Source organism: Monodelphis domestica, chromosome 3 (genome assembly GCF_027887165.1).
Source record: "Monodelphis domestica isolate mMonDom1 chromosome 3, mMonDom1.pri, whole genome shotgun sequence".
In the NCBI taxonomy this organism is placed as follows: domain Eukaryota; kingdom Metazoa; phylum Chordata; class Mammalia; order Didelphimorphia; family Didelphidae; genus Monodelphis; species Monodelphis domestica.
In genome coordinates, this window is record NC_077229.1 from 26,396,543 (window position 1) to 26,423,406 (window position 26,864).

A 26,864-nucleotide genomic window follows, 5' to 3' on the forward strand; every position below is an offset into this window, starting at 1 on the left:
GCTTGGGGTGCTTACCTTTTCCTGGAGGTTTTGCTTCTCCTTCTTTGCTTCTTCCAAGCTCTGCTGTAGTTCCTGAATCTGCATAATGTCTTGGGAAGACTGGGAAGACCCAAAACTCTATCAGTGCTGGGAGTCTGGCTGCTACACAAACTTTTCTCCCCCATTCCCTCCCCCTAGGCCATCCTATGAGAGTCATAAGTGGAACTAGAACTTTGTGAGGTAAGTGATATTATTATTCCCATTGTACAGATTTGGAGAACTGAGGCACAGAGAAATTATGTGACTCGTTCAGAACCACAAAGCCAGTAAGTATCAGAGGCCAGGCTTAGAGTTCTAGCCACTGTGCCACCTAGCCATCTCTAGTAGGGGACTTGGGTGACATTCAATATATGCTAGGCATTTGAGAACATAGTTCTGAGGAGTCCTCTGGGAGCCAGAGGCCCATGTTAGAAAAAGGGAGATAATGGGCTCCCAGACTGTTCCAGCTCCTTCACTATGTGAAGATTGGATTTGGCTATCCCCTGATTGTAACAATGAAGGCACTTAGCTCTTCTTTTATTGGGAAGATTAAATTGTAATCCCCTATCTATTTTTAGATTTTAATCCCCAAAGTGTTAACTCAGTATTTAAAGTAGATCTACCTATTTTAACTACAAAAAGGTGTTAACTAACTACAAAAGGTGTTAACTACAAAAGGTGAACTAATCAAAAAAGGTGTTAACTAACCACAAAAGGTATAACTAACTAAAAAAGGTATGAACACCCATTTCATACATTGAGTGAGCAGTCCTGGAGAGGAGGATCTGTGCAAAATTTAGGAGAGGTGATACAATAGAAAAAAAGTCTTTAAATAGAGGAAACAGAGACACACAAGAGCAATCAAGAATAAAGAAGAAGAGTCCCTTGGAGGAGAGACTGGAAGACAGACACTTGAGGAGAGACTGGAAGACAGACACTCAGACTTGGAATGAAGACATCTGGCTGTGGAACTAGAACCCTGGAGGAGCTTGTGCAGGAAACCTAGACTTTTAGATGGTCTCTGTGGTGAATGAAAGGCTGACTTAGTGTCCTTGCCTTTATGGAGGTGTGAACCTCTGAGAAAGGCCCATCGTCTTGAGACTCCTTTCCCCTGGCTGGGGCTTGAAAATTTCTACCTGGATTTGAGAAAGCCAGAGCTCTCTCTCCCTATCTCTCTCCCCTTTTCTCTCATTCTTTATATCTTCCCTCTTGTAAATAAACTACCATAAATTCCATTTACTTTAGTAATTCATTTTGGGATTTAGAAATTAAATCCCTGGCGACCACCAATTTAATATTCAAGTCCAACCATAATTAACCAACCTTAAAGGGAGTCGAGATTCATAGAGATAGAATGGCTGGTTCAGGGCATTCTAGTCCATTACCAGATGTCAGTTGTCTCTCACTTTGTCATATTTCCATAAAAACTGAGACTGATGCTATTCTCAACATACTAGAAGCAGAGAGTATTGTTCCAGTGGACTGTAAGCTCCATAAGGGCAGGCATAGTTTCGTATTTGTCTTTGCATCCATAGAACCCTGAGGAAATGCCTTGCACATAGCACAAGGTTAAAAAGTGAAATACAGATAAAAAAGAGAGTACGAATGAAGAGGGGGAGAAAAGGGGGGGGGAGAGGAAGGAAGAGAGGGAAAGAGGAGAGGGGAGAGAGGAAGACAAGAAGGGGAGGGAGAAAGAGAAGGAGGGGAGGGAGAAAACAACAAAAAAAACAGAGAGAGAAATTAAATTGGACTTTGGGTAATCAAAAAATTAGAGGATCCATAGCTAGGTGGTAAAGTGGATAGAGCACTGGGTTCAGAAACAGGAAGACCAATATTCTGATCCAGCCTTAAATACCTGGGCAAGTCACTTCATATCTGCTTAGTTCAGTTTCCTCAACTGGAAAATGGGAATAATAATAATACCTACCCCACATTGAAATAATATTCGTAAAGTGCTTAATCAGTGTTAGTTTTCTCCCTGCATACATGGCACATATTTGCATACTTTGGGTTCTTGGTTTGTTATGGTGCCTCCTCGAGATTGCCCAAATATCCATCCATCTGTCCCTGGGATCCCCAACTCCGTGCTGAGCACCATTACCTGGGCAATGAGGTCTTTATGTTTCTTCATCAGCTCATTCAGATCCTCCTGGTCTTCATCAATACGTTTCAGAAGGTCGGTTTTCTCCAGCTGCAGCCGAAACAGCTGCTCATCAACCTGGTGTGAGGAAGGTGGGGTGTTCTTGAAATTCCAAGGAAAGTGGAGCTGAGGGTAGGGGAGGCCAAGGAAGGAAAGGGGAGGGAGCTAGTAACTGCGGGGTTGCCTTTCACCAGAGCACATTTTCTTCCTCTTTAAGGGGCTGGAAACAGAACTGAATGTTATAAAATTCTAACAGTCAAACTATCCTAAAGCTATATAAGAATCCATGGCCTTTCCTTTTTTGCTAAGGGGGTGGTCACTGGGTATGACGCTACATACAATGTGAGACTGGGTGGATAAGTGTATTAGGGCTACCCCCCTCTTTTTATGCTTCATCATAAGGGATTAGCACCTGGGGTGGAGGTCAGTTTAGGTAATTCTCAGCATTGTCTGCCTCTCTTCCAGGTTCTGCCACCAGTGCTTTGTGTTTTCCCATGTTTTCTCCTTGGCTGTGGCCAATGCATCACCCCCAAAGAGATTGCCCCCAGTAATGAACATCTCTGCACTCAGTAGACATGGATGGTGCCAAGACCTTCTAGAATATGAGCTCTATTGACGTAATTCTAGAGATCTTGCCAGATCCCTTCCACACCAGAAGGGACCACAAAGAGGAGAAAAGGCTAGGGATAGGAACTGAGCCTGTGATTTCCTCAGGTTGAGGAATTCCCAGGTGAGGAAGCTCTCTCCACCAGTTTAGGTCCACATCTTCTGGTCCTCTTTCACTTTTGTTGCCCAGAATGGTTAAGTGCTTGCCCAAAAACAAGACTCAAACTCAGGTCTTCCTGGCTCCAGGGCCATATCTTTCTATTCACAATTTACTCCATGGGTATCAGAGAAGGATTGACTCACAGTCTCTGCAACTACCTCTTCAGGATGCTCTATTGCTTGCTCTTCTCATTGATAAGCTCCTAACCTTAGAGCTGGAAGGAACCAGGCCAGTGGGCCAGTGCCCATTTCCAAGGTTGACTCACTCAAGGGTCTTTCCCCCTTCCAGGGACATCTGGATGGCTCAGTAGATGGAAATCCAGTGTGGGAAAAGGGAGGTCCTGGGTTCAAATGTGGCCTCAAATACTTCCTAACTGTCTGACCCTGGGCAAGTCATTTATCCCCTTCTGACTAGCCTTCATCACTCTTCTGCCTTAGAATCATTACTTAGCATTAATCCTAAGATAGAAGGTAAGAGTTTTCAAGAGTATCTTCTACAGTGTGTGACCATATGCATGAGTTAGGGGCTGGGGCTAGGGGTAGAGGGTAAATACCAGATTCTTGTTCTTGGTAACATTCTCCAGCTCACTGTGCATGTTCTCTAGGTCCTGGGCCAGCAACTTCTGAGTGTTCTGGGCATCTGCACACTTGGTCTCACTTTCTTCTAGCTGTACCAAGAAAGCAGGAGGGAGAGAGACAGGGAGAGAGGGAAAAGACAACATGGGGGTGTGGGGTGGAGAAGAGAAGAATGAAATCCAGCCTCCTTCAATTTCTAAAGCTGCCTCCTCAAATTAACTCCCACCCTTCCCCAGCAACATTATTTACGGTGAACTCTTGAGTGTTTTCACCTATTAAATTACATTGTAGTGCAATTGAAAAAAAATTATTTTGCCCTCGCGGCAGTTAGCTTCTATTTTACAGTCAAAACGGCTCTCGATTTAATGGTTACCGCACCATGAAATAAAGCTGCAAATGAGCTTGGGCATGGCTCTGGAAGGAAGGCCTTGCTCCAGTGGCTGTCGCTGCACACTTTGAAATGGGAGCCCTTAAAACAAATCATCAGTTTCCTGAGTGCGAGGCCAGTATTATCTCTCCCCAAGGGCCAGGACTGCACGCCTGCTGTCTGTCCAGAAAGTTGGCCGGAAAGAAAGGAAGCCTCAAGAATGGAGAAAAGGAAATACATTTCAAGGAAGAACACCGGGCTGGGGTTTGAGTCTAGTTTGGTGGTTGACTTTCTTTATCACCATGGGCAAGTTACTTCCATTGATTTATATAAATAAGCATTTATTAAATACCTCGAGTATTGCTCTAGAGACTGAAACAAAAATACAATGAAGGAAACAATCCCTGTGTTCAAGGAACTGATAATAATAGGAAGACTGTTGGCCCAGTGGATAGAACACTGGACCTAGAATCAGGAAAACTCTCCTAAAATTTTTCATATTTTAAAAAAATAAATTAAATAAATAAAATGGAAAAAGGAAGACTCTTCTACCTGAAAATATGGAACTTGGAGTGAGAAACATCCAGCCTTGAATCTCATCTCTAACACTTACTAGTTGTGTGACCAGGGATCTATCTGGGCCTCAGTTTATCATCTGTGAAAAAATATCCCAATAACATCTGATATTTCTATATCATTTAAGGTAGGCAAAACATTGTGTGTGTGTGTGTGTGCACAGACACTCATATATATATGAATATTACCTCAGTTGATCTTTACAACAACCCTATGAGGTTGGTATCAACCCCATTTCTACAAAGGAGGAAACTGAAGCTAAGAATCACAGAACTTCAGAATTACAGAATTGAAAGAGACCTAATTCAGCAATTAGCACAGTGCCTGATATGCAGTTGTTTTTCATCACTTCAGTACTTTGTGACTCTATTTGGGGTTTTCTTGGCAAAGATTCCAGAGTGGTTTGCCATTTCCTTCTCCAGCTCATTTTATAGATGTCAAAGATGTGGTAAACAGGGTAAAGTGACTTGCCCAGGGTCACATAGCTAATAAGTGTCTAAGGTCAGATTTGAACTCATAAAAATGAGCCTTCCTCATTCCGAACCCAAAGCTCTATCCACTATGCCACCAATAGAGTAGCTACTTAATAAATCCTTTTTGATTGATTTGTATATGAAAAGATTCTACAGGATGCCAGGCAACAAGCATTTATCATGCTAGGCACTCTGCTAATCCCTTGGGGTGTACCAAAAGAAAGACAAACTCTGTCCCTCCCCTCAAGGAGCTTACATTCTAATAGGATAGCCAGCATGGGAACAACTAGTTGCAAACAGTGTAAATGGAAGGTGTTATCAAAAGGAAGGCACTAGCAGTGGAGGGTTTCAGGTCACATTAGCAACAAGATGGTGGAAAAGACTTTCTTTTCCAACCCCTACGACCTCTCCAACCTTTCCAAAACAGAAATTATGCTCCAAAGAGAAAGCAACCACAGCTTTCTTCATGGTCTAGGACACCCAGAATCCTAACAAAGGTAAAAACAAAGCAAAAACCCATGACCTGATGAACTGGTCAATGGCCCTGAGGTTACTCAGCATCTCTGCTCTACTTCCCATATTACTGAAAGCAAAGTTACACTTAGCAGACCCAAGGCCAAAACACAGGCTTACAACAAAACCTACCCCTCACCTCGGTTCCTCCTCCTTCTTTCCAATGCCCAAGACTATAGAAATTTGCCCTGGCTATAATGGGCAGCTAGGAAGCCACAGCCCTTCAGCAGCAAAAACCAGGTCACATCCCCATAGCACTATGGCTGCACAGTCCCAAACTGCCAGGGCAGGGGCGAGGGCAGGCAAACATACAGCAATAGCCTTGCCAAGCTGGTGCTAGGTCAAAAAATTAAGGAATAGAGGGAGTGGGACAAGACACCAGGACAAGATATTGTGTAGATGGGGAGCTGTCCAGCAGGAAAGCACAAAGTACCCAGCTTAGGCCAGTCTTGACCACTGAAAAGTCATTTGGGGATCCAGACCTAGGCTGATGAACCATAAATTGTTCAGTGTGGAAGAAGGCTGAGATACTTTGAGATCCAGCCCCCAAGGAAACCATTACCAGAGAAGATGGAGTCTGAAATGAATATAGAAAACTAAGGGGAAGACGGGAAGACTAAAATGACTAGAGATCTCAGGAAGGAGAAAACTCAAAAATATGGAAAACAAGTAGAGAAAATATTAACAACAGAAGAGAATATATCCTCCAGATCTAGTAAATGTCTTTAGACATCTATGAATAAATACTCTGAAAAAAAGGAAAATGATCTAACACTTGGTGAAAATGAGAAGCCTGTGGAATTCCAAGAGAACATGGAACCAAGACATACTGTCCCTGAGTGATTCAACAGAGAAATTAGAATTATGAAAGCAGAACTTATGGCCCGTACAGCAAAAATAATGAGCAGAATAGAAAAATCTGAATCTGCCATGATAAACCACACAAAAGAAACAAAAGAGAACAATAGATGATGAATGCAAATATGCAGAAATGAATGATAATCTAGAAGAAGAAAAGCAAAAAAAAGAACATGTGTTCATTATGCAAGTAAAACAAATCTCTTTAAGACAGGATGCACAGACAACCTAAGAATCATAGGTCTCCCAGAACATTACAGGTCAAAAAAACCGTAACACTATAATGACAGAAATAATAGAAGAGAACTACCTAGAACTTGCGAACATAAAAAAATGAAATCCCTTTCTAGTGCCCACGCCCCCTCACTGTAGGAAACTCTCCCTCTGAAGAAGGAATTCTTTCAAGACACTGACAGGTCTAGATAACATCTAAGATCCTTTCCAATGCTGAGGTAGAGAGACTTTAAGTGACTTTCTGTATTTCATTTTCCCTCTATTTAAAATGAGGAAGAGATGGATTAGATTGCCTCTTATAGCTAAGAGCTGGGTCTTATGATCTTTTGAACTCCTTACTCCTTATCCAGGTGACATTTGCCTCTCTGGGCCTTGACTTCCTCATCTGTAAAATAATGTTGAACTAGATGGTTTCTTATATCCCTTCTATGCTCTAAATCTATGGCCCTAAGACCGTATAATACTGGAATGCCATAGATAGGATTTACACACATCAGCAGGGGTTGTCTAGTCTAATAAAATCATTTGCCTATCTTATCAGTCTCTATCACTTTGTTTCTGTCCCTCTGTCTCTCTTTCTTTACCTCTCAATCTATCTGTCTCAGTGTCTCTGTCTCTATTTCTATCTGAGTCCATCTGTTTCTGGCTGTCATTTGATCTCTGTCTCTCTAACTTTCTCTAGATCTCTGTATCTCAATATCTGCTTCTGTTCCATTGTCTCTGTCTATGTTTCTTTTCCCATCTTTCTGTTTCTTTCATTTTGTCTCTGTCTCTCTTGCTTTGCCTCTCTCTATCTCTGTCTCTGAGTCACAGCCTCTGTTTCTATCTCTGCCCATCTATCTGTTTCTGCCTGTCATTTTTGTCTCTGTCTTTCTCCCTTTGTCTATCTATCTCTGAATGTCTCTGTTTCTCTCTGTCTCTATCTGTTTCGGTCATTTTGTCTCTGTCTCTGTGTCCCTGTCTTTCTCCTTCTCTGTCTGTCTCTCTGGTTCTCTCTGTCTTTGCCTGCCTGTCAGTCTCTCTCAGGTAAAAAAAAATCAATGGAGTTTTACAACTTGCTATTCATGGACATTATTTTCTCTAGTTGGGAAAAGAACAAGTTTCAGAGATTAGAACTTGATGGCCCATTTCCCTTGGCGATTTGGGGTGATTGAGACACTCTGGAGGAAATGATTTAGGGCAGAAGCTGGTAATTTGCATTGTTACAGCCTAATCTCCAGAGGAAATTAGATATTAGGAGCTCTCTGCTTTGTCTGCAGTTGTATTCATTCCCCAGCACCCTGAATCAGAGGCAAGTTTTTTTCTTTTTTTTTATCTTAGCAAGGAGATAAGATGAGCCTTGCTGTGGTCCTCTCTGGTATGGAAAAATTCAGCATCACAGACAGATTAGAGAGTCACCTGCATCCTATTGAGGGATGATGGGAAGAATCACAGGATCTTAGATTTATAGTTAGAAGATACTTAAGAGGGGGCAGCTGGGTAGCTCAGTGGATTGAGAACCAGGCCTAGAGACGGGAGGTCCTCGGTTCAAATCTGACCTCAGACACTTCCCAGCTGTGTGACCCTGGGCAAGTCACTTGACCCCCATTGCCTAGCCCTTACCACTCTTCTGCCTTGGAGTCAATACACAGTATTGATTCCAAGACAGAAGGTAAGGGTTTAAAAAAAAAAAAAGAAGATACTTAAGAGAGTATCTGGTCCAACCCCTCCCCCATTTTATAAATGAGGAAACTGAGACTCAGAGGGGATATTGTAAAGTTATTAAATAGATGGGAGGGACCCAGGAGGCTAAGAACCTTGTCCAAGGTCTCACAGGTAGTAATTTTTCAGAGATAGAATTAGAACTCGTCCCCTAACCCCATAGGGAGTGTGTTTTCTGATTTTCTGAATGACTTCCCCAAGGTAAGCAGCAGAGGCTGGAGAAACCCTGAGTCTTCTGACCTCCATGTTGATGTCCTTTTCATCATGGCAATACTGCCTCCCCATAAAAATTCACCCCCCACCACAGCCCTGCCTCCATCATTTCCATGATCCTCTCTTTTAGGAAAATAGCCAGAGCTTTCATGGGGATCAGGAAGAGTCCAACTGGAGGGCCAAAGTTTGAGTTTCAGCCAACCACCTAATGTGTGACAGAATGTGAGACCCTACCCCTCTCTGGGCCTCAGTTTCCCCTTTCACTAATGTGGGGATTGCATGAAATGGCCTTTAAAACCTAGAATCCTCTGACATTCTTCATGAAATCCATGATCAGATTTCTGGGACCCAAGGAAAGGTCAAAGAATGAAGATAATGAGACTCACCTAGGAAGTAAGAAAGCAGCAGCAAAGACATCAGGATAACAACTACTGCTTAGCCCCACGGAGACTACAGGCCTCTAAGGAAGAGAGAGGGCTGGCCTTGTTTTCTCTTTGTATCCTCAGAGCTTTCTGCACAGTCAACATTTAATAAACACTTGTTGGACTGAATTAAATTCTAGGCATGTATCTTATTCTAGCAGGTCTGATGTGCCCAACTTCCACTGAGGAAATGTCCTCTCCCAAAGCAGACTGACACTGCAATACTGACTTTCAACCAAGGGCACTGAGAGGTTAAATGACTTGTCAGACATAGCCATGATTAATCTGAGGCAAGATTTGAACCCAGAACTTCCTGATGCTGAGGTGAGCTCTCTAGCCACTCTACTGTAAAAACTCTCCAATGACTCAAATACACTTCCTTGTGTTCAGAGATAATAGTGAGCAATAGCTAATATGTACATAGCACTTCAAGATTTTCAAAGTACTTTGAGAGATAGGTGTTATTATTATCCCCATTTTATAGTTAAGAAAACTGAGGTAGACAAAGGTTAAGTGGCTTGCCCAGGGTCACACAGCAGAATCTGAAGTCAGCTCTGCCTGATTCCAAGTCCAAAACTCTCCACTGTTTCCTCTACTTGCCTCGTATTCACCTTCTTTGGTGCTCATGTTTTGTATATTAAAAGGAGACTGATTACTTGTTCTCGTTCCAGTTAGACTAAGTGGGGCCTGATGGCTCTTCCAATTCTAAGACTCTGTGAACTGAAAGGATAAAGTCTTCAAAAGTCCAGAAAAGGATGGAATTTTGTCCAAGGAAGCAGTCACCTAGCTGCCATGGTGCCCACTGGGCAGCCTTGGGGCTACCAACAAGTGAGCTTAATACTTACCCATTAAAGGATCCAATTCATTCTACTTCTCCATCTGGAAGAAATATAGGACTGTCTCTGGCTGCTTTTCCCATTATGGATGGCCCAGTACTAGAATAACTCACCCCACGTTATTTCCATATTGAAGCAGCATGATTGACGCTTTTATGAAGTGATACAGGAGATCATGTCAGGGCTGAGATCAAATCCTTCACAACTGTCAGCATAATATTGCCCATTTCTTTTCAAATGACTTCCCCGGGATCGCCTCCAGGCAGGGAAGTCAGGTGTGACAACAAAGGGGCATTGGCTGGTCCAATTCCTCAGAGAGGGCTAGTGAAAGGATCCTGGCCTATCTGAGTGAGCCCCCTTGGATGAAGCTGCTGTAATCCCCTCTCTGTGAGTCGGAGTCCTGGCCAAAGGGCACAGGGAATTCAAATCAATTCAGTGCCATGCCACAAACTGGTATTAAGTCCTACTGGGAAATACAAAGACAAAAACCCAAGACTCCCTGTTCTCAAAAAGCTTATATTCTCCTGGAAGAAAATGGCACGTGGGGGCAGCTGGGTAGCTCAGTGGATTAAGAGCCAGTCCTAGAGATGGGAGGTCCTAGGTTCAAATCTGGCCTCAAACACTTTCCAGCTGTGTGACCCTGGGCAAGTCACTTGACCCCCATTGCCTAGCCCTTACCACTCTTCTGCCTTGGAGCCAATACACAGTATTGACTCCAAGACGGAAGGTAAGGGTTTAAAAAAAAAGAAAATGGCATGTCCAGGTAAATAAATAGAAAATGTGTTCAAAGTTGGAAGGTGGGATTCTGGGAAGGGAAGGAATGGGCAAGGGATGACTTCATCCCATAGTCATCAGCCCCTCTCCTCCCCCCAACACTTGTTGCTGGTCTGGCAGAACTATTTCCTATGGACTTTCCATCTCCTGCCCCCATGACTTTGCACACATTAGTGACTCCTTCCTGGAAAGGGACTTGGCTTTCTGCCTGATGGAATCTGATTCCCTTCAGGACTCAGCTAAAGTACTAACTCCCAGAAAGAGAACTTTCTAAATTCCCCTCCATGTGAGTATTCTGGCTCCCAGGAATTACCTTTGTGGGGGTGGGACGGTTGCATATATTCTGGGTTTATCTATCTAAACATGTATCCTATTCCTCCAATCCCCACCCCCCATTGAAAACTCTTTAAGGCAAAAATTGTCCAATTTATCTCTGGTGTCTGTCTAGTAGAGAGCTTGTGATGAAGCATTAGCTAACATGAATACAGTGCTTTAAAGTTTGGAAAGTGCTTTCAACTACTCTGTGTGGTAGGTGTGATTATTATTCCCATTTTACAGATGAGGAAGGTAAGGATAGAGAGGTAACCTCTCACACACAGCTAGAAAGTGCCTGAGTCAGAATTTGAACTCATGACTTTCTGACTCCAGGCCTCATCCTCTATTTATGTAGGCATTTAAATACTTTTTTTTTTTTTACAAGCATACTTTGGTATTTATTTCGGGACTTCAGATTTTTCAAGAAGCCTTTGGCAGGTCCACAAAACTCACTTTCACTGATCCAAAGTCAACACCCACTTAAAGCTTCAATGATATTGAGCCCTTTTATCTCTTCCAAGATGGTGAGATTTAAATACTTTTTAAATTGAATTGAGTTAAATTGAAGTAGACATCTGGGGTGGGGCATGCCCTAAGGATTTTGGAGATGCTGTATCCATGCCACCCCTGGAACAGCTCCCTCCACTCTCTTTCCATTTGTTTCCAAGATCATGGACTCATCCAGCACTTGAACTTGGACCTTCTGACCTCAAAGCCAGGCTTCTCTTTTCACGGCACTGCTATATGAATAAAGGTTGTAAATACATCCCCTCTCTGGGTTCTGGGTTTGGGTGATCTTGAAAAGACTGAGGAAGGCACTAAAGGGAAGCTAAAGACCTTGGCACCCTCAGCCTACCTTTTGTGGCTCCTCCCATTCCCATCGTGCCTCTGGCCCTCCATCAGACCCTGCCCCAATCTCCTGGCTCACCCTGATTGCTTTGGTGACTAATATCATACATATAGTAGGAGTATAGAACAACTATAGAATGGAAAATTCTTGAGGCAGGCACTGTTTTAACCTTCATCTTTATATCGTTAGCATAGAGTAATTGTTTAATAAATATTTATTGATTGAATTAAAGGCAATATTGCCCCTGTTTTACAGATGGGGAAATTGAGGCTCCCACAGAAGAAGTGACTTGCCCTCAATCACACAGCCAGCAAGTAGCAGAAAGCAAGATTTCATCCCAGGTCTTCCTAACTCCTAGACAGGAAGCACTCTATCCATTAGGCAAGCACTCAGTAAATGTCTGCTGACTGGCAGCTGCATGGCCTTATCACAGATCCTGTCAGCATCTGTTTCCAGGTACTTATGACAGGAGCTAGAAAATGCGCCATGCTGAGCTCTCTTCTCTGCTAAAATCAATGGTTTATCTTCCCAGGGACACAAACTCCTGAATATATCCTCCATAGGTCTCTTTCCTCTAAATAACCTTTCTTACCTTTCCTTCCTTCCTTTTTTCCTTCCTTCCTTCCTTCCTCCCTTCCTTCTTCCTTCCTTCTTCTTTCTTTCTTCCCTTTCTTTTCTCTCCTCCTTCCTTCCCTATTTCCCACCTCCTTTTCTCATTCTGCCTTTCCCTCTCTCCCTCTCTCCTTCCTTCTTCTTCCCTCCCTTCTTTCCTTTCTTCCTCTTTTCCTTCTTTTCCTCCCCACATTTTCAAGCTTATAGCCATGTCTTCTTTCCCATCCTCTATTCCTTCACCTGGGAAATATCCAGGAAAGGGCAGCCAGAATGGTGGGGAACAATTGTAGAGACTGGAAGGTGTTTAGCCTGGAGAAAAGAAGACTCAGGGAGGGGGCAAAATGACTACTTTCAAATATTTGGAGGGTTTCATAGGGATTTGGGTTAGATGTCACCACCATGCCCTTTGCCCCTGTGGGCAGAACTAGAAACAATGATTTGGAGCAGCAATGCAGTAAATTTAGTTTTGATTTCGAGAACCTCCTAACAATGAGAGCTATTTCAAAGTAGAGCCCTCAGGAGCTCTTCTCCTTCATTAGAGATATTTAAACAAGAAGCTAGATCCTTCTTCAGGCACAGGCTGACCTCCATGGCACCAGCTCTGACATTCTGCAAATCCTCTGTTCCCACACTCTATACTTTTCCTTTCTCTCTCATTGCTACTCTTGTCTTTCCACTTTTCAACTTATTCGAACATTCTCTTGTCCAGTATCCTCTCATTTTCGGTCAAATGGAAATACAGACTCAAGAACCAACACCTGATATGGAAATCTTCCCAATATAAACAACTGATTCTTTCTCTTTCCCTCCTTCTCTGTTCCCTCCCTTCCTCTTTTCCCCACTCACCTCTACTTTCCTTTCATTCCCTTCCCCTCTCTACTTTTTCTTCTTCTTCCTCTCCTCTTCCTCAGAACATTCTGTTCCAACAACTTCTTCCTTCCTAAACAGACCAAGGAAGCTTCCCACCCGGCAGAGCCAATTAAGATTCCCATCACAGACACATAAAACACAAGCTGATGAATGCCACGGCTTTCTCCAGCTATGCCATCTTGCTTGCTTTGAAAACCTGTGTAAAATGTTTGCTTTGGACTTATTAAGCTGCTAAATGAGCTGTCCAGGCAGAGAAAATGCTAAGAGGGAATAAACAAGCTCGGGTTTCAGCCTAGGTGCTCCAACTGGGTCTGGAGATACAGAGAAAGTCACCCACTGGTGAAGGAGTCAGGGGAACCTTATATAGAAATGACAGAAGTGGTAGGCTAAGGGTGCAGAACAGTGAACATGCTGTCAGATTCAGGAGACATGTTGGTTCATTTTATGAACTTTTTTCTTATTTAATTTTTTAAAAATAACAAGGGCTGGACCTCCTGGGAAGGGGGTGGGAAGGACTGTATTTGTAAAGAAAGAGAATGAAAAAAAAAACAAAAGGAATTAACAGAAAGTTCAAACAGAAAAAAAAATGAAATGGAATATGTCCTTTCCCTTGGATCCATCACAGACAGCATATTCAGTGGGGAGCAAGAAAATATTCCCAGTATGACGTGGTCAGTTCCAACATGGAAGGGGGTGGCATAAATCAATTAATCAATTAATTATTTTAATTAATTTTTTATTTTTATTATTAATTAATTTTAATTAAAATTAATTAAAATTAATTAAATTAAAATTTTTAAGTTAATATTAAATTAATTAATAAATTCATTAATAAATTAAAATCAAAGCTGTTTTCTTAGACATTCCAGTTTATTATTTGCTCTCTGATGATGTCAAAGGGATATTTTTTTATCCTCCATGATTTGACTGTAACAGGAACATAGATGTTACCCCCTAAATATCCCCAACTTCCTTATGGTGCGTATCTCTCCCCCAAGAGAGTATAAGGCAATAATACACAGTGATTGTCTGTGGTGGAACACGCAACTCAGAGTACGGATACTTGAGTTCTTCTCCAAGCTTTATGACTGTTGGGGAGGCATCATTGATCAGGGGATCCTTAATCAATGAGAAAGTCATAAAGAAACGTGTCTACACTTTGTTACCCCTTTACCAGGTGTGAAGGAGTTCTTTAGACAAGCCTGATGGAATCGGATGGCCCTTGCAAAAGTGAAACTTAAATTCTGGGGAATAAGTCAAGATAGGAGCCAGTTCTGAAGAACAGAAACTCTGGCAGCCAAGAAGAAAGTCAGCTCTGGGAAGTGTGAGATCTAGCAGTCAAAAAGAGAACCAGCTCTGAGGAAGGTGAGATCTAAAGTCAAGAAGAGAGGCAGCTTTTGAAAGGGGATTGCTCCTTCCCTCTTGGGATAGAGACAGGATTGCTCTTACCTCTCCCTCAACATTGGGCATAGTTTCTTTCAGCAGAGTCACCCACCCAGAAGGAGACACAGAGCCTTATGTCTCTGAGTTGAAAATCAAACTAGAACTTCCTAAGCCCTTATCAAGCATTCTGTCCAGTAAGCTATGCATTTTTTATCTCATATAGTCATAGTTATTCCTGGAAGGTGGCTTAACGATCAATTCTAATCTGCCCCTTTTACTGATGAGAAAAAAAATAAGGGCCAGAGAAAGGACATGACTTTCCCAGGGCCACAAGGTAAGTTAGTGGCAGGCAGGCCCAAGAATAAAAGCTATCTCTCCTGGAGTCTTAAAGCATTGGTTCATCCCTAGCTTCACTATTCTCTTTGTGGGTAATAATATTTTCTTTGTGTACTTTATAGAGCTATTATAGTGGGTCAAAATCAGTGGAATGGGGGTGTAGGAATACATTGAATCTGAAATCATAAGACCTGGGTTGCAGGCTCAGATTGTCATCTTACTAGCTCTTTTGATGCAAGTCAGTTTACTTAGCTGAGCCTCAGTTTCTTCTTCTGAAAAAATGTAAAAATAAATACGCTACTGACCTCCTGAGTAAGAAAAGAGGAGCCCTAAAACAGGGTTTATTTTTAGAGCTGACAGTCCTTAGAACATGGAATGTCAGAGCTGGGAGAGCCCTTAAAACAGAAAATGTTAAAGCTGGAAAGAAGTTTCGAGCATGGAATATAGAATGTGGATTTATAAACCATAAAGCTCTGTGAACTGTTATTACCCTCAAGTGGCAGAATGGATGTGAATGTATCTTTTAAAGTGTCGAGTGCCAAACAAATGTAAGCTATTATAATTGTCCATTATTACTAATAATCCCAATCATATATGATAATCCCAAGTTCATTTGTCTACCTCTATTACAGGGAGAATGGCAGTCTCCCCAGCTGTATCTGCATCCTCATGAGAGAAGGAAGGAGTGGTTTTCCCATCCCTGCCTCAGCCCTGGCCCTGTTAGTCTTCAGGATGCAATGGAAATGTCCATAACTGGGAGGGGGAGAGGAAAGCACTTGGAGGAAGGTTGCCATGATTCCCATCCCCCATCTTTAAAAACTAAATGCAGGGTTTCATCATCACCTATGACATAAAGGATCAACAGGTCTTTACTTATGCTAACATTGAATCAATCCAAGGCACCTCATTTTTCTTCCCTTATCTCCAATTCCCCAAGGCTGGGTGTTCAGGGGTTGCTACTGCTAATGACAGCTCCCCAAGCACCTGCTTGGACCTCTCATAGGGGTTATCTGCTTGGGTCTCACTGTGATTTAAATTTCTTTTACCATGGAGGAAGATGTGCCAAACTGTACCAATTATGAACTCAGGGAAAAAGGAAAAATGCAGCTGAGCCTTTCATCCTCTTTGGTGTTTATGTGGGGAATGGAGAAATCAACCACCTTGGGGATTTCAAAAGGGGACCAAATAGGGTCAAAGGACCCCATAGTGGGAGGAAGAATGAGAGGGGGAAACAACAGCTGAGTCCAAAGTCCTAAGTGGAAGGGACAGCCAGGAGCAAGCATGAAAGAGATGCCAATCAGGATTCAACAGCCTCTCTGTCACTGAACCACTGACTTGTGATGGAACTCAGGGGCCACCCAGTCACAAGCAGAATCCCCAATAAGCAGTGCCATGAGAGCTTCTGTGAGAATCAAATACAATAATGCATTGAAAATTCTCTGTAAATGGTAAAGTCCTGAATCAATCAATCTATAAGTATTAAGTGCCTACTATGTGCCATTCTATGTGCTGAAGACCTCAAAATAAATTTCATGTATAAATAGGCATTATTTTCATATTGACTATGATGATGGATGATAATGGTAATAATCCTGAATTAGATATGGGACTTTAGACAAATCACATAACCTCTGTAGACTCAAAGGATCATGGTATATATTGCCTCACTCTTTGAAGATCAATGATGCAGAGGCGTTAGAGGATAAAAACTGCCAGAAAGGAATTTTGCAGAGCTGTTATTATTATGAAATAATAACAACAAGGCTATAGGAAGAGAAAGCAAGTTCCCCAGGTGAAGGATGGAGCATAAATCATTTCAGGCTTTAAAGGAAACTCCATTTTTGTTTATTTCCTTTTAAGAGCACAAGGACAGAATCAACCAGTTACAGAGAATGTTGTCTCTGCCTATAACTGTCCTGTGGCACATACAGGGGCCTTACACTTTAGGGATGATGGTGGCATCCTTTACGATGCTCTATCACCTTTTGATTAGAAGCACTTGGAATTCAAAATGTCAGTCCTTAACAAGACCATGATTTATGAAGCTGGCTTGGGCACAGCTGGAACTGTTATCAGAGTACTCCTTGGGCCTACAGGCACCTAAGAAGAGCAGAAGACTTTGACTGCCTTCCCTGATCTCTTTTCTGGCTCTCTTTCCCTTATGGATCTGAAATCTTAAACCCATTATTCATCCCAGATCTGATCCTCACTGTTAGACTACTATTGTGACCCTGGGCAAGTCTTTTAACCCTCCTAGGCCTCAGTTTCCTCATTAAAATGAGGGGTTTGGAGTAGATGATATCTCAAATCCTTTCTAGTTCTATGTATACATAGATATATGCTCACAATTGGAAGGTACCTAAGAGGCCATACTTGTTCATTTTATAAATGAGGAAAAATGAGAACAAAGCCACACAGACAATAAAATGTCTGAGGTAAGATTTGAATCAAGGTCTTGCTGACTTCAAGTTCAGTATTTTTCTTCACTACCTTATGAGGATGTAGGAATGTCAAAGAGATCCAATCAGAAGCCTGATCATTTCCAGATATCCATATCTCTAGCCCTGAATAAGAATATACACTATAGTGGACCTAATAAGTGGCCATCCAGATTTTCCTTAAGTTACAAAAATGAGATCACTACCTCCTGGGGTGGAATATTCCACTTTAGGGTAGCTGCATCACTGAATATGGAGTTGGGAATTAAAAATTCAAGATAAGCAAGGAAGAGAGCATTTAACTTCCCTTGATGAGTTTAAGTTATCAAACCCAAAAGGACTGCATAGGAATTATTTTTTTTTTTTAAAAGTCAGACCAATGTGATAGTTGAACCACTGGGAGTGATCTCTGAAAGCCTGTCAAGAATGGATGGAGGGCAACAGGCCAGTGTCAATTTTCCAAAAAAGGGAAACTAGTGGTGTCTGAAACCTTATCCAATGAGTTTGACTTTGATGCCTGAGAAAATTCAAGAACATGTTATTAAAGGAAGTAGGGATCATGAAAAGTCAGCACAGCTTCATCATGGCACACTAACCTCACTCCCTTTTCTGTCAGGGTGACTAATACGGTAGATGAGGAGAATGTGTTACACATAATTTAACTAGATTTTTGACACATTTCTCAGAATCTCTCATGGAATTCTTGTGGAAAAGATGGAGAGATATGACCCAGATAATACTACAGGAAGGGGTCATGGGAGATTTTCAAATGACAGGACCAAAGGGGACTCACTAAGGGCCCAATAAAAATTTGGAAGTTCTCTGGGGGAGTGACCAAGGAGCTGTCCTTGGTACTTTTCTATTTATTGTTTTTATTAATGGCTTAGATAAAGACAGATGGTGAGCTTAGAAAATGTGAAGACGACACAAAACCAGGTGGGGGAAAATACATAACCCACTAGATAACAGAATCAGGATTCCTCAAGGTGTCTAGAGGATAGAACACTGGGCTTTTGGCTCTACATCCTCAGCAACCAAACAGAGTGACTTGCACAAAATCGGTGCTTAATAAAGCATTTTGTATGAATGCTCTTAATAAATGAACTTTAGTTGAAATAAATTTTAAAACAATGCTGCAAGTTATTAGATTGGAAGAAGTGAATACAGAAATTCAGGAGACAAAGATGCAGGGGACTTCACCTTCAATATATCACCCATGGAATGTAGTAGCAGGGCAGTGGGGGGTGGGAGGAAGGTTATATGCTCTTTGCTTGCAGTAAGAGAAGTGTAACATCTAGAACTAGGAAGGTGAAAATTCCAGAAGAACAGAACCAGAGTGAATGAGCAGGAGACTGACTAAGGAATATCTGTTTCCTCAATCAGAATAAAAGTGCCCATCCTGCCCACTTTATAGGGTTGTTTCAAAGATCAAATGAAATAATGGATGTAAGTTCCTAATAACAGTTTATTGACATATTCCTCAATAAATTGGTGAGAAAGTGCTCTGTAACCATAACTCACTGTAGATATAAGAGCTGGTGTTATTGATATATATGTGCATTCATCCCTCTTTATTTGTCTCCTACCCTCTTCCAGTTTGAAACTTGATCAGATAATGTTAGAACAGACAGAAAACTTAGAATGCAAACTTTTAGCTGTGGGTGAGAGAAAATGTGAGAGCTGGGAGAGGCCTTACAATATAGAATGTGGGTGCAGGGAAGGGTCTTAGAACATGGGCTGGGAGGGGCCTTAGGATGTCAATATCAGAACCAGGAGGGGCCTAAGAACTGGGAATGTCAGAGCTAAAAGAGATCTTAGAAAAGAAAATGTATGGGCTGGGAGGGGCCTAAGACAAGGGAATTTCAGAGCTGGGAGGGGCCTTAGGATGTCAATGTCAAGGTTAGGAGGGGCTTTGAACAAAGAATGTTAGAGCTGAAAGAGATCTTAGAGCAGAAAATATCAGAACTGGGAGGGGTTTTAGATCTGGGAATGTCAGAGCTAGGAGGAGCCAAAGGATGTCAATATCGGGGCTGGGAGGAGCCTTAGGATGTCAATGTCAGGGCTGGGAGGGGCCTAAGACAAGGGAATTTCAGAGCTGGGAGGGGCCTGGGGATGTCACTATCAGGGCTGGGAGGGGCCTTAGGATGTCCATGTCAGGGTTGGGAGGGGCCTTAGAACATCATGTCAGAGCTGAAAGAGATCTTAGAACAGAGAATGTAATAGCTGGGAGGGGCCTTGGGATGTCGATGTCAGAACTAGGAGGGGCCTAAGAACTGGGAATGTCAGAGCTGGAAGGGACCTTGGAACAGACAATGACAGAGCTAGAAGGGGGTTTAGGATAGGGAAAATCTGAGCTGGGAGAGGGCCTAGAACAGGGAATATCAGATCTGGGAGAGAGCTTAGAGAGCATTTAATTCAACTTCCTCCTTTTACAAATAAGTAAACTGAGGTTCAAACAGGGAAGGGTATTATTGCTTCTTTTATAGTTAAGAGTTAAGACTGTCACTTGACAAACCAACTTTGTCACTGCCTTACTGCATGTTTGCACAGAAAGATACCCCACTTCCATTCTCTCTCCCTTACCAACCAATCAGTGAGATGATTATGGATCACCTACTATGCCCCTGACCCTGGGCTCAGGCATATGGCTTCTCTTCTGAGTATCACTGGAAAAGAATGAATTCAATGGTCCATGTGTTTCCATTAGAATTCAAAGAACAAGGCATAGAAAGGTTGCTAGATTTGGAGCAGAGGAGCCTGGGTTCCAATTCTGCCTGTACTTCTTGTGTAACTTTTTCAGTTCACTTCCCCTTTCCTTCAGGGTCTTGGTGGTTTCCTTATCTGGGAAATAATGAGGGTGCTGACCTTGGTTACTCATGCGACAAACATTAATTAAATACCTACTGTGCACTAAGACCTCTGCTAAGCTCCTGGGATACAAGGTTGAAGACTAGAAGATTTAGGGAGGACAGAAACACCCCCAACTTCAAGAGGCTCATGTTTGCTAGGTTGAGGGGGTTGATCAATACAGCCACAGATCAAGAGATATAACCTAACTGGAGAAGAAAAAGAGCTCTAATAATTGGGCATGGCTATGGTAACATCCTAAAGGAGCCCATGTCTGAGTTTAGCTTTGAAGAGAGTTGAGCATTCTGAGAATTGGAGGCAGAGGATAGGGCTTGTGTCAAGGAAGAATTCAGAGATATTCGGTTGTTCGGAAACTAGCAAGGGGGCCATTTTGCCTGGACTGTGGCATTCTTGAAGTCATGTATAATAAGTCTGGAAAGAGAGACTGGACCCAAATCATAAAGAGCTTTAATGCCAGGCTGAGTTTGTACTTCATTATAGAGGCAGTAGGGAGTTAATGGAGATGCTTGAGCAGAAGAAAGATGGAATCAACCCCATACTTTCAGCTGTGAGGAAGATAAGTAGAAGATGACCTCTAATAAGGTAACTTCCAGGTTTAAATCCTGCAACCCTGGAAGCTAATGTCACTCCTCAATGAGCATCCAGTCTTACAAGGGAAATGGAGATTACACAAAGAAACAGATAATTAGCAATGGATGACAAATGGCAGACAATGGAGCAAGGATCTTAGAATCATAAATGCTATGAAAGCAACCTTAAAAATCAACAAACCCAACCCTCCAATTTTAAAGAGCAGGAAGCAGCTAACAGAAGAGATTTGTCTAAGGGAACAAGATGAATCATTAAACTCAGACTAAAACCCAGGTCATATGACTCCCAATAATCAATTAATCCATCAGCAAAGGAAAAGGAAGACAAGGGAAGAAGCATTAATATGGCACCTACTCTGTGTTGGGCACTATGTGAAGCAACTTACAAATATGCCATCATTTGATCTTCATGACAACACTGAGGGGCAGGTGCTACTACTGTCCCAATTTTACAGTTAAAAAAACTGAAGCAGAAGTTAAGTGACTTGCCCAGGGTCATACAGCTAATAAATATCTGGAACTAGATTTGAATTCAGGTTTCTCCAGTTTCCAAGCCCTCCATTCTATCCACTGTGCCACCAAGCAAGTGTTTATTAAGCAATTAATGAATGCCACTGGAGCACTGGGGATACATAGACAAAAAACGAATGCCTGCCCTGACTGAGCTTATACTCTTATTTTTCCAAAATTCTTACCTTCCATCTTAGAATCAATACTGTGTATTCGTTCTATGGCAGAAGAGCAGGAAGGGCCAGGCAATGAGGATTAAGTGACTTGTCCAGAAGATTATAACCAGGAAGTGTCTGATGCCACATTTGAGCCTAGGATCTCTGCTCTCTAGAGCCATCTAGCTGCCCCTCCCCTCTACAGCTTAGATTTCTTTTGGAGGAGACAATATGTGCACATAAAAGAATATATAAAATACCTATAATATGCATACAAGGTAATGGGGTGGGGCATTAGCAGCTAAAAGGAGAGTCAGGAAAGCCTCTAGTAGAGAAAAGAGCACTTGAGCTGAGTTTGGAAGAAAGCCAGGGATTCTGAAGGGTGAGGAGTGGCACGTAGACCAATCCGGCTGGTTATAGTATTTGAAAGGAATCATAATAACATTGGAAAGGTAAATTGAGGCCAGGTAGTAAAGGGCTTTGAATGCCAAACAAAGGAGATTGTACCTGATTCTAGAAGCAATAGGGAGTCACTGGGCTTCTTGAGCAGAGAGTGACCTGGGCTTTAGGAATATCACTTTGACAACCATGTAGAAGTTGGATTGGAGAGGGGACAGATTTGACCTAGGGAAAGCAATAAGGTGGTGGTCAAATCTAAAGTTCTGACCACTACACAGTGTTGCCCCCAAGATGTAGAGATGCAAATACTTGACTCCATCCTCCTACCCCAACTCCTTTTTTTTTTTTTTATCACGGAGTAAAATAACGTTTGAGTAGCTAGGTAGAGCAGTGGATAGAGCACTGAGTCTGGTGTTAGGAGGAACAGAGTTCAAATCTGACTTCATACACTTACTAGCTGTGGGACCTCAGGCAAGTCACTTCACCCTATTTGCCTCAGTTTCCTCATCTGTAAAATGAGCTGGCGAAGGAAATGGGAAACCACTCTAGTGGCTCAACCTAAAAGGGTCAGAGAGTCAGACATGACTGAAATGACTAAACAACATTACAAAAGTTCAGAGAGGTAGAGAACCTTCAAGTTCATATGTGATTCAAGAACCTATTCAGATGCCACCCTGTCCTTCCCACCACCTGTGCGGGAACACTGCCAACATGCCTGCCATGTTGTCAAGTCCAGTTTTGGGGACTAAGAAAGAAGAAAAGCAGTTTCTGGAGACTTTGGCAGAGCCAGGCAGCTTGAGATGGGTCAGTACCAAAGGAACAAATGGACATTTTCCCTTTTCTGGGTCAGAAGAAAGTGGAAAATTGGCCAATTGTTCTAAAACAGTGATCACCTTCCACCCTTCCTTCCCAGCCCAGGTGCCAACATCTGCTCCTCACAGATGTTATTTATGCAAAACCATTATCTCAATTATATATGGATGTTGTTGGAATTGCTCATGTCTCTGGATTAGTTTATTTCCATTGGAGACATTCAACATGGATTAATTACTAATTGGTTCCTAACGAACAGGTGTCATTAAATCAAGCCCAAACCTCTCCTTTGTTCCCTTGTCTGTGTGTTCTCAAGGAACTAAGTGACTAGAACTCATGGGACTACAAAATGTCAGAGCCTTAGCAAGGGAATGTCAGAGAGAAGGAGCCATAGAATCAAGAATGTCAGAACTGAGAAGAAAGAGCCTTAGAACACGAGATGTCACAGCTGGAGTTGGGAGGCCTTAAAACAAGAATTCAGAGATTCAGGACTTCAGAAAATAGAATGTCAGAGCTTGGCGGGGCCTTAGAACAGGGAACATCAGGACTACTTAGAACAGGGAATATGAAAGCTGAGAAGAACCTTGGAACAAGGGATGTCAGAGCTTAGAACCAGGATTATCAGATCTGGGAAGGGCTTTAGATTATGGAATGTCAGAGCAGGGAGAGGTTCTTAAACACAGAATGTGCCCAAGGTCACCCAGCATGTAAACCATAAAGAGAAGATGCAAACCCAGAGACTGATTCCAAACCCTTCCCACTGTACCATTCTGTCTCTCATACAGTGGTTATGGATGACTTACTCCTGATGTCAGCCTATGGGGAATGCCTGTGCTGAAATGCTTTCTTGATTGTTCTCTGCTTCCTCTAAAATGTTTTTTTCCAGAGATCTTAAATGATATCCAAGACATCCAAATGTAGAGTCCCTGGGCTAAGAACTGGGTCACATAGGTAGTGTCTGAGGAGGATTTGAAAGCAGGACTCTTTCCCTTACAACCCCCATTTTCATGGTATTTCAAGGCTTTCCAAACACTTTCCCCTCAAAGTGCCTGTGAGGTAGCAGTCAGAATATTCCCATTTTACAGATGAGGAGTCTGAGCCTTGGGAGAGTGAAAGGAATGGCACACCATTATACAGTTAAGATGGCCTGGGCCCTAGACACAATCTCATTGTTAGCTTCCCTCCAGTACAGGGCACAACAAACATTCGACTGTATGTAGAGGTATATGCTAAATATTGGGAGAGTCAAAAAATTGAAATGTATACTTGATGAATTGAATTGAACAAAGTCAGGCATTCTGGGAGGTGGAGGCAAAGAGGGAGGGTGGGCATTCCAGGCCTAGGTAGCTGCCTTGAAAAGGCAAAGAAAGAATCTGTTCTGAGGATGAAGAATAGTTCATTTGGAGGCTTCCTGATGCCTCTCCTTAGACTATCTAGCTCCAACCTACCTGTCCAGACATTTCTAACCACTCCATCTTTATGCATTCTAAATTTCAGCCCAATTAGCCTAATTCTTGCTCCCCATTTCCTCCTTGTTCACCTTTGCCCAAGCTGTGTCCCCTGTTGGGATGCCTATCCCTACTTCTACTTTCTCAGAATCCTGAGCTTCATTTAGGGCTCCGATCATGGATCATCCCCCTTCCCCAAGTTATCACCGAGTAAAATAAGGCTTGAGTAGCTAGATAGAGCAGTGGAAAGAACATCAGCCTGAAACTGGGAAGAACTGAGTTCAAATTTGACCTCATATACTTATTAGCTGTGGGATCCTGGGCAAATCACTTCACCCTGTTTGCCTCAGTTTCCTCATATGTAAAATGAGCTGGAGAAGAAAATGAGACACCACTCTAAGTGTCTCCACCTCCCTCAGAGTGCCTCTGCCTCTAATGTCTAACCTCTCCCTCCCAAATGATCCATGTGACTCTGGGCAAGTCACTTAATCTCTCATAGACTCAGTTTTCTCATCTTCGAAGAGGTAATAATGTTGGTTGTCTCTCGAACTGAGGATGACGATTGTCTTTATGCGTTTTTGTGCACAAAGACACCTGTGCATGAAGATTTAAGTGGAAAAGTCGATGCACAGAGACAGTCCCACTCTCTCGGCGGTGGAAGCCTGGGTCCATTGGCACGCAAAGTCATTATACCTGGAGACTTCCTCAGCTGCATTGGATGGCCGGGTTGTCTTTTGTGCTCCAACACACCCTAAGCACTCCACTGTGCCTTGCTGCGTCGCCATCTCAGCCGCTGAACCTTCTTGTTGGTTTCTTCCGCCTGTTCCACCGAAGCAGTCTTCACATGCTGGGTGAGCAAAGCCCTGGTTCACCAGGGGTCAATGACCTGATGGCTACCCTCACAAGGTTTAGCCGGCCTGTCGAAGCTGTTGCCCGGGGTGTGGCCGCTGCTGCATGCTAGCAGCTACTGGGAGCCACAAGTGAGAGCTGGGTGTCAGGTGAGGGTCAGAGACTGGAGAGCTGCCCTAGGAGGGCACAACAAGCCCTCCATACCAGAGATATTACTCCTCAATAATATTAGCATCTATTTCACAAGGGCATTATAAGGATGAAATAACATGTGGAAGCCATTTCAAATTTTAAAGCAAGAGAGAAATGATATTATGATCATTGATGATCTGCACCCACGTTGCATCCCCCAACCAGAAGGAAAAGCTTTTCTTTTGTCTTTGACTCCTCAGCACCCCACCCAATGCCTGGTACTGGGCAGATACTTAATATACTTGTGCAGAACAGAACTTAAGTGAACTATGGCCATAACAAGATATAGACAGGATCCATCTGAGATTATTCTCAAGGGAAGGCACTAGGCTTATGGACAGTTGGGAAAGGGTCACACAGCCAATGGGCACCAAGGCATTAAACACTGGTCTTCAATGCTGTAAGGCTGCCTCTCTCTTTTCACTGCATCATGGTCTCTTGCTTTGCATAAAGAAGTAAACTGATCAATAATTAATTAATTGTTTAAATGCTTTAATTAATTAATGCTTGTAGAATTGGTTGGAATGGATTCAGGCTGAGCAGGGATTGGGAAATACTACAAACACAACATGGCATCATCATCACCATCATTATCACCATCACCCTCATTCTCCTCATGTTTATTAGAGCCTTAGGAAGAGCCAGGGCCTTCTTCCCTTCTCTTTCTGTTGAGGAAACCTCCCTGTTTGCCCACCTCAGAGCCCTGCTTCCTTCAATTCCCACCGTCTCTCGAATCCAAGAGATGTGTCCTTGGAAACAAGAGCAAGCTGTCCCCTGACCCTTTCTCCACCAGCCTGAGGTCCTCTTGGCTATTTCCATGATGATCAAAGCCCAAAGAAAAAGCTGTGAATTCCTTCTGATGGACCCCAGAAGAGGAGAGGATGAAGCCTTTGAAGTTCCAGTGACCAGAGCAGGGCCTCTGTTTCCCCTCAAGTCACTTTCATGAAGGAACAGAATTTCCCAGAAGACAGTTTTAACCATATATGTTTGCCCTTGAATAATGCCTACACAATGCAGCTTTTTCTTTTCACACATCTCTTGGGAAGGAGAGGTTAGGTGCAAAAAGAGAATTGGACAATTTGGGGGGTAAGACTAGCTCTGCTACTTCTTCCCACCTGCTATGGGATCTGATGAGCTGCTTTCTCAGTCTTGAGCCATTTCTTCCTCTACTAAAATGGGCAGAAGGAAGACAGAGGATTGGACTAGATGGTTTCCACTGTCCCTATGATTAGCTTATAAAGGAGCAGAGCAGTCCCAGAGGAGGGCCCTGCCATCAACCTAATGGATTTGTAAATTTGGAATGCTAATGTGAAGCATTCAAGTCCCTGGATTAAAATTCTGCCTATGTTATGCCCAAGGTGTGGGAAGGGGGATTGTGAATTTTAGATTTTCTCCACCCTGATTAGTCTTTAAAATCCTAGCAACCAGGAATGTCTACACCCCTACTTAAGGCTTAAGTGTTAAGGAGGATGGCCTATGACAGACATGTGCTAGCAAGTGACAAATAAGAAACAACTGACAGACCCCCCTGGCTGTCCCAAGTCAAGCTTAAGTTACCATTGGTACATGTGAGATGCAGGAAGTGAAATAAAGAATGGTCTATATAGTTCATGTCACTTCCTTTCTCCGGCCTCTCTAGTTATGTCCATTCTCTGAATCTCAGTTTCCTTATCTGTAAAATGAGGTTAGAATAGATGACATCAATTGCCCATAGGGGGATCCCAGATATCAATACAGAAAAAAAGAGTGCCAGTGTAGAAGTCCAACTAT

The 26,864-nt window shown here is 42.7% G+C and overlaps 1 protein-coding gene across 1 annotated transcript in view; it reads right to left on the minus strand.

The window, feature by feature from the left end:
- Nucleotides 1–26,864, minus strand: part of LOC100010514 (unconventional myosin-XVIIIb) — a 204,375-nt gene that overhangs the window by 133,121 nt on the left and 44,390 nt on the right. Inside the window, exons 8-10 of the mRNA XM_056821572.1 lie at nt 3,478–3,591; nt 2,120–2,236; nt 16–99 (exon numbers count right to left, since the gene is read on the minus strand). Coding sequence (XP_056677550.1) covers nt 16–99; nt 2,120–2,236; nt 3,478–3,591 — 315 coding nt within the window. The remainder of the gene's footprint in view (nt 1–15; nt 100–2,119; nt 2,237–3,477; nt 3,592–26,864) is intronic.